General features: G+C 38.3%; 1 protein-coding gene across 3 annotated transcripts; it reads left to right on the forward strand.

Moving 5' to 3' along the window:
* The first annotated feature begins 385 nt into the window (after positions 1–385).
* LOC102018217 (ubiquitin-conjugating enzyme E2 D2-like) lies at positions 386–1198 on the forward strand. Of its 3 annotated transcripts, none has more exons than XM_005409723.1 (2): positions 386–476; positions 606–1198. In XM_005409723.1, exon 2 carries the CDS (start codon positions 754–756, stop codon positions 1195–1197), a length of 444 nt encoding a protein of 147 aa, XP_005409780.1. In that variant the 5' UTR covers positions 386–476; positions 606–753; the 3' UTR covers position 1198. The 3 variants fall into 3 exon arrangements, with proteins under 3 accessions (XP_005409780.1, XP_005409781.1, XP_005409782.1); XM_005409724.1 differs by having other exon boundaries at positions 658–1198; XM_005409725.1 differs by having other exon boundaries at positions 409–462; positions 658–1198.
* The last annotated feature ends 7522 nt before the right edge of the window (positions 1199–8720 follow it).

An 8720-nucleotide genomic window follows, 5' to 3' on the forward strand; every position in this document is an offset into this window, starting at 1 on the left:
TATTAAATTTGCTAAAGTTATATCTACAGAGATTATGTGTTTTGGGAAATATATACGCAATTAAGAATGGTTCATAATGTGTTTGTCTTACTCTCAAAGATATATCTGGAGAGAAGATAGAATTTAGGATAATGATATGCAGGGACTCAGTGAGATGTAGGGGAAAATTCATTTTATTTATTTTGGTAACTGGGAGGCCCTACTTGCCAGCCCTGAGAGCAAGAGCTGGGTGAGAGATGTTTCAGCCACCCCTACCTTCAAGCCAGTTCTCATTGCCCTTCCCCCAACCGGCCTGCATCAGTCCCCGCCTAACTGTGATGCAGTCTCTGTGTGGACACTGTGACCTCACCTACCGGATGACCAATCATTGTGGAGAGGGCCTGGCTTCAAGGACCAGAGGTAGCAGCGGGCTGCCTCAGGCAGGAGCTCTGGCCTCTCGCAGAAGAGGACTCGGAGGAACAGGTAACCTCGTTGCGGTAAGTGGAGCCCCAGCTTCCCTAAATCCCTTCTAAGGTGGCAGCCTCCAGCCACACGTGTCCAGCAGCTCCCATACTAAAGTCCAGCACCCGCCACCAACTGCCTTCTTCTGCTCTCTCCTCTCACAGCCGCCTTTCCTGGGATCAACTAGAATCCTCAACCCATGCCTCTCTCCTGTAGGAATCTCATTGCTGCTCCTTGGGGTCCAACATCAACGGTGCCCCGTGCCAGCCGCCTAGAACTGTGCCAAATTTTGGGCACCAGGAGTTGAGAACAATGGCTCTACAGCGGATTCAGAAAGAGCTTGCGGATCTTGCTCAGGACCCCCCAGCCAAATTCTCTGCGGGACCTATGGGAGATGATCTGTTTGTATGGGAGGCGACCATCATAGGACCCAGTGACACCCCATACCAGGGTGGAGTGTTTTCCTTAATCATTGCGTTTCCTCCTTGTTACCCGATCTTCCCACCCAGGGTAACATTCAAGACCCGAATTTTCCATCCGAATATTAGTAAACATGGAACAATCTGTCTAGATATCCTCGGGAGCCAGTGGTCTCCAGCACTTACAATTTCTATGGTTCTCTTGTACATCTATAACGTGCTGTGCGATCCCAACCCAAATGATTCCTTCCATCCCGAGATTGCCAATCTCTACCTTAAGAATAGGGCAGAGTATGAAAGAATAGCTCGACGATGGACTCAAAAGTATGCCATGTGAAAATTCGGAGTCGAATTCGTTTGCCAAAACAATAAAGGCAAAATTGGCAGTTCAGTTAATTAGTTGCCTGTTGATTATTTCATTTAAGACACATCTTCCCCATCTTTGTGGGTCCATACTGCACAAGTTTCATACTAGGGCATATGCGGAGAGGTATTGAGGGGATTAGATGAGTGAGGGGAGGTTGGGTGGCTGGTGAGAGGGGGGAGTTTAAGTTAGGTGGGAGATCTCTGGGATTAGGAGGGAAAGAAAGTAATATTGTTTTAATTTAGTTTCAAATAAAGGATTTATTGATTGATTTAGGATTGGAAAACAAAGGAAGGACAAGAGTGGGTAATATCTTTTTAACAAGAAGAACAGTTTCATCCAACTTTGGGAATATTTTTAATGTAGAATTTTCTAGAGCTGCCAACAAATAGGAAAACATCAGTGAAAGTTACAAGGCTAGTTAGGGATGTGTTTTACTTTGCAGCACCTGTGTCTGTAGATGTTTTGCTCTGGACCAAGAGTAGTGTTCACCCTTCTCCTTCATTTTGAGGTCCAGGGTTCACCAAAACATGAAATGCATGAAGACATTTTACAAGGAAAATACTTAATTTCCAATTCTGTATACATCCCACCTCTTGCACCTCTTCTGCTTTGCCCATTCTGCGTCTTTCCCATCAGCCATGGTACTTGTCACATGTGAAAGACCAATGCCCTGTTTGGAGAAGAAAATTGCTGATAGCCAGGGGATATAGAAAATTAGAGTTTATATACGCAAAGGGAACAGCAGCAGAAATGCCCAAGAGAGGACCTCTCCATCAAAGTAAAAGGTTGACCATTTGATCCTTAATGGTAATGGGAGAAAGGGATCTGGAAGCTTCATCTCAGGAAAGCTTTCAACAGCTTATGGTGCTTAATAGAAGCATCATTCTTCCCATTTCTAAGGATAACCGCTTGCCTGAACATTCATGTAGTGACTGTATTTTATAGCACACAGTGACCTTGCAGTTGCTAGAACCAATCCTTCTAGGTAAAATTAATTTTAAAACTGTGCACATATATTCTCAAGCACATCAGAATTCTAGTGCTCAGCAGGATCAAAAGAAAATATGTTTGTGCTTGAAAAGGATGTCTTTCAGTATAGAGTAACAAGAGAAGAAATGGAACTCTTTAACACATGACTAGAAGTTAGATCATGTAATGCTCTATGTGGAGTTTTCTGCGTAGGTTACAAGGTGAAAAATTGATGTTCTACTATGGACTCATCCCTCAGATTCAATGCAGCCATTAATGAAACAATAGTAATATAAGCAATATTCCCTGCTCTGCCCTTTGGTTTGTAGATGGCTTCTCAAAATATTCCTACTGGACTCATATTTGTCTTATTTACCCAAGTAGGATTTTAAGCTCTAGCTTGCAAGCCCACTGGTTATCCTGTCACATGTTTAGTGGAAGGTGGCAGAGTAACACGGGCTCCTGGATTAGAGACAATGGGCTTGATTAGTGGTGAAGCGTCCTAAGCTACATTCCTGTCAGTTGCGTTTGCCTGCTACATCCTGAGGAGGAGACGTGGAGCACACCCAGCAGGTGATGCACCCACAATGGGTTTGCGGCATAGCTGAGTGACCTCAGTTTTTAGGGACTGCTAACAAGCCTGCTCAAACTCTGCCCCAGAAGGAGGTATTGTTATTCATCTGGTCATGAGACAAACACATCTACCCTCTTCCCTGGAGGGACCTCTTTCTTCCAAGGTTGTTTGCTACATAAATATATCAGAATGAAGCTGCTTAATGCATTCAATACGTCACTTCACTTTTCATAAGCCTTTTAACTTTAAAGACCAGGAATCACATGTGTAAGGAGATGTACCCTATTTACACTTTTTAAAAATCTGTAATAGTCCAAGATAAATGGTGTCACAACATGTACATAAGTATGATGGGAACTGGACCAAGATAGTTATACTAACTTGGATCTATCTGCCTAGAAAGGTAAAAGTAAATTTAGGGAAATATATGTGTGTATGGAAAAATCCCAATTTTCCTTGTAGAACCTACATATTTACAAATCTCTAAACAAATTAGCAGATTATTACTAACATTACTCTTAAGACACTACAATAACCTACTGGTTTTAAGGATTAGGGAGATGCTATGATGTATATGTTCCCACCAACTGATATGCTGACAGATAGTCTCCAGTGCAGCAGTACTAAGGAGGGAAGGGGTGTTTGAAAGTGAAGTGATGTGAATACATCCCTCATAGATAAAATAAGGGCAGTTACAAAAGGACTTGAAAGTCGATTCACCCCTTCTGTTATTCCCCACAGACCCCAAATTGTTACTCATATTTTACAGATTAAGTATTTTCCCACCATAAAGTTATTCTTACTTTAAGCTTATATGAGAACACACAACTCTTTTCTTCTGTCATTCCCGGCAGTTACACCTTTTCCTTGTGAGAGTGCAGCAAGAGGATGCAAGCCTTCCCCATGCCTGCAAGGTGATCTGGGACATTTCAGCATCCACAACAGTCAGAAATAATTTTTATTGTATGAAAGCTATCTATTTGCATGCATTTTGTTATACCAGCACAAAAGTTCTAATGTCTTTTTCCTATGAGACATAAATGTATCATTGTGTTACTGTTTTCAAGTATTTGTCAGAAAAAGAGTAAAATATAGAAATTTTTTTTTAACCAAAGGTACCAGTGCTTCAGACATAAAATTTTCTCTTCACTATTTTTCCAGTCAGTGCTGCCAAGAAAGAATGCCCTGGGCCTCAACTATGCAATAGAGTAGCTACTAGCCAGGTGTATCTAACCATTCATCAACCCATTGGTATTTAGTGAGTGTAACCAGGCAAATGCTTATTTAATTTACTTAATATTCATGAATTTATTCAATATTTAAAATCTTGAATTAGTTATATTAAAACACTCATGACTGTCAAGTGATTACTATACCTTGCTATATAATAACATTGGAGCACATGGTAAAATATAGGTATAACTCTTCGGGTAGGTGCAATATTTTTATTAGTACATGTTTCTAATACATGAAGCTTACTTTGACCTGAGGGAATCGGTACATGCATATAATATGCCTGGATTCATTTTTATCTCTCTTCCCTTCTCCACTCCCCTTGCACCCTCTGAATCTAAATTTCCTTTCCTTTTTTGGTTATTGTTGTTATCATTGTTATTTTATTTTGATTTATGACATGTAATATTTACATTCCTTTTCTCTATAGAATAAATGTGCATGATGCGTTTTAATTTTTTTAGTATTCCCCTCCCTCTACCCTTGCCCTACCCTAACCCTTGGTCTCCTGTATTCCATCCCATTTGCAAATGATCTCTCTACCTGTATCCTTGTATCAATCCTTAATTTTGCTCTTAATTTGTATTTTTCCTTACGCCAAGGAGAGACACAACACATCATTTAAGCTTGTGCTTCTGATATCTTTTATTTAATATTACTTTATCCAGGTGTACCTTTTTTTCTACAAATGCCTCAAATTTAACATACTTTACTGTAAAGTAATATCCCATTATGTATAGATACCACAATTTCTTTATAAATTTGTTTAGTTCATTGACATACATTCTGCTCTAACATGCATTGTGCACCAAAATGCGTTGTTAAGCATGTATCACTGTAATGTGATGTCTTTAGGTTTCTTAGAAATATAACTAGAAGAGAAATAGCTAGGTCAAATGGAATTTACAAACTTAGTTCATTGAGAAATGTCCATACTGATTTCTACAGGCATTGTACTAGTTTACATTCCCATCATCAAAGTAGGAGGATTTGCCTTTTTTAATGCCACCTCGCCAGTACTTTTATTATTTGATTTCTTGAAGGTTGATATTCTTTTTTGTATGAAGTGAAGCCGTAGCATTTTTTAATTTACATTTTTTAATGGTCAAAACTGTTGAACATTTTTTCATTTTATTTTTAGCCATTTGTACTTCTTTGGAGAAAAGTGTATTCACTTCACTTGTCCATTTTCTCATTTGGGTCATTTATTTTGGGTGGTCTCATTTTTGAAGGTTTTATATATTCTAAAAGTTAGCCCTCTATCTGAGGAATCGTGGCTAATTAGATTTTTTTCCATTTTGTAGGTTGTTACTTCTCTCTACCGATTAATTCCTTTGCTGTTCAAATGTTTTTAATTTGACATAACACCATTTGTAGATTTTTGGTGCTTTTTATTGTGCAATTGAAATTCCGTTCTGAATGTCCAGGCTATACTTTTGACTTCAAATGATTTATTTATTTTATCATTGACTACGAATATTGTTTCTTTTGTGATGCTTAAAAATTTGATTCAGGGGCTGGGGATTTAGCTCAGCGGCAAAAAAGCGCCTGCCTGGCAAGCGCAAGGTCGTGAGTTCGGTTCCCGGTACCGGAGAAAAACCAAAAAAAAAAAAAAAAAAAAAATTTGATTCATTTTGATGTGAGTTTAGTGTACAGTGAGTGGAATGGATCAGGTTGAGTCTTCTGCACATTGATAGCCACTTTTTTCAAGACAAAGTTTTATAAAGATTATTTTGCCACCAGCATGTGGTTTTAGACACTTTGTCAAAGATCAAGTAGCTGACTATGTCTAAGGTCATTACTGTATCTGTATTTTTCTCCACCGATCCACAGTTCTATCTTGTGTCAGTGCTATACCGTTTTTATCACTCTTATTTGTAGTATAACTTCATGTAACTTAGAGTAATGTTTTCTGCTTTGTTCTTGCTCCCAGGATTTGATTTTTGCTATTCTGAGTTTCTTTTGGTTACTTCTTAATTTGCAGATCATTTTTCTATGTGTGTGATGAATGCTGTTGGTAGTTTGATTGGAATTGTGTTGAATCTGTGTATCATTTGGGTAGTACGGCCCTGTGACTGTTTCAGTTTCACCTGTCCAAGAACAGGGCACATCTTTCCGTTTTCTGATGTTCTCTTCAATTTCCTTTTCCAGAGTACACATTTTTACACTGTAGATTTTTGGGTGTCTTGGATGGATTAATTCCTAGGTATTAAATTTTTCTTGATGCAATTGTGAATAGTATTGTTTTCATAATTTCTTTCTCACTGAGTCTATTGAGGTTATACACAAATTATACTGATTTTTGCATGTTGATTACGTATTCTCAACATAGGTTTGTAAATTACTGAAATTGGGTATTAATTTTCAGACTTTTTCTGGAATTATGTGAGTCATCTATGGAGAGTATCATGTCACCTGTAAATGATGATAATTTGGCTTTTCCTTTCCTGCATGTATCCTATTATTCTTTTCTATTGTTTAATTTCTCAGGCTCATGTTTCCAGGTATAACTATTTTTCCACGAATCTCATCTATTTATCCCTCTTTAGAACCAAAGTGCATGCCACTATGTAGATACCACATTTTCTTTCTCCATTTGTCAGCTGATGGTCATGCATGCTGCTTCCATGATTTAGCTCTTACGAATTGTGTTGCAATAAACATTGTTATGCATGTGCAATGTTTTGTGTCTGTATGTTCCCACAAAGCCTCATGGGGTTGTGGGTGGGGTGCTTTTCTGAGGTGGTTGATTCTAGGACCTTTTTTTTTTTTTTTTTTTTTTTTGGTTTTTCTCTGGTACCGGGAACCGAACTCACGACCTTGCGCTTGCAGGCAGGCGCTTTTGCCGCTGAGCTAAATCCCCAGCCCCGATTCTAGGACCTTTGACTGGTTCATTGTCCGGTGCTGGGATTTGGAGTGTAAGTGCTGCACTCACCCTATTAAGGCGAGCCTGCATGCCATATAAGGGAGGTCAGGACGCTTACCCTTCCTCTTGCTCTTGTTGCTTTTGCTTCTCCAGCTGTCATGAACGGTTATCCTGATGCCATGCCACCCTACCTTGGAGCCAGCTGTTCACAGACTGAAATCCCTACAAACTGTGAACTAAATAAATCTTTCTTCTCTAATTTCAGGCATCAGTTATTTTGCCTGAGCTATGAGATAAAAGTAACTAAGACAGCATGTATCATGATAATGTGATGATGTTCGCTCTCTTGGGAATATACCTAGAAGTGGAATAGCTAGCTCAAATAGACTTATTTTAAACAAATGTGGTGAAAGTGGGCATCCTTATTTTTTTTCTGATATTAGAGGAATGCCTTTCATTTTTTTTTCTCAAATAGTATGATGTTGGCCACTGTTTATCCTATACGGCTTTTATCCAAATCAGGTTAGGACTTTCTACATCTATTTTCTTTGAAGTTTTTATCATAAAAAGGTGTTGGATTTTGTCAAGTGTTCATTCTGCATCTACGGTTAATGTAATACCATTTTTATCCTTGTTTCTCCTTATGATGCATATTACCTTTATTGATTTGGATATATGGAATCTTCCTTGTGACTTTGGGAAGAAACTTACTTGATCATGATGTATTATCCTTTTGATGGTGTGTTGCATTCTATTTCCCAATATGTTACTGAGGGCTTTTTTACATATGGATTCTGTAAGATGATTCTTCTACAATTTTGCTTTTTAATAGGCTCTTTGTCTGGTTTTTGGATCAGGATGACTCTAGCTTACAAAATTGATTTCTTAAGCAGTATGTCCCTTTAATTATCATAGAAGATTTTAAGGAATATTGATAAAGTATCCTTAAAGATTTTTTTTTGATCTAATTGAGAGAGCGTCTCACTATGCTCTTTTGTCTGGTTTTGAACTCACTTTGCAATCCGGGCACGCCTTGAACTCAGAATGACCCAGCTGCCACTTATAGTCAGTGCAGTGATAACAGGCCTACACCATGGCACCTGGCTCTTAAAGCATTTATAGAATTCCACAATGAATGTGTCACGTCTGGGCTGTTTGCTTAGAAGGTAGGGCTTTCATTAGTGCCTCAAATTCATTACTTTTCCTTTTTTAAAATTCATTTTAAAACTAAAAGGAGGAAAACATTAACAGACAGACAGTCTTTGACAAAATAGCAAAAGAACAGCACAGACAATATAGAGTTACTAAGTGGTAGGAAATTAATAATGCTTGTTGTATTACATATTGATATCTTCAAAGTGGTTTCTCATGAAAACATATAGAGACATGCAATATTGATCAATCAGGGACTCATTGACAGTTTCTTTCAGCAAAGAAGTGGGAGACAGTAGAACAACTATTTTAATTATCCTGTATATACATACATGCAAGATTTCTCCTTCTTTCCCTTCTCTTTTCCCACTTCTCCATTGCCCTTTACCCTTGAGTGCTTTCCTATCATTTCACAATGTCTATTATACCTCCTAGTTTAAATTAACTCTTTCAGGTTTTACACTAGTGAGACAACACAGTGCTTGTACATGTATGTCTGATTTATTTCACTTATGAGTATGGTCTCTAGTTCTGACCATTTACTTATAAGAGCCTCAAGTTTATCTTTCTTTAGAGCTGAGTAATATTGCATTATATAAAAGTACCACAATTTTCTTATCCAATCCCGGGTGGATGGACATTGGGATGCTTCCACAATTTAACAAGTACAAATTGGGCTGCTCTGAACATAGGTGCACA

Source organism: Chinchilla lanigera, unplaced genomic scaffold, assembly GCF_000276665.1.
Source record: "Chinchilla lanigera isolate Chin_1 unplaced genomic scaffold, ChiLan1.0 scaffold00124, whole genome shotgun sequence".
Classification (NCBI taxonomy): Eukaryota; Metazoa; Chordata; class Mammalia; order Rodentia; family Chinchillidae; genus Chinchilla; species Chinchilla lanigera.

Bases quoted from the DNA above. Each gene is read 5' to 3' on its own strand.
- LOC102018217 (XM_005409723.1), top strand. From the start codon at position 754: ATGGCTCTACAGCGGATTCAGAAAGAGCTTGCGGATCTTGCTCAGGAC.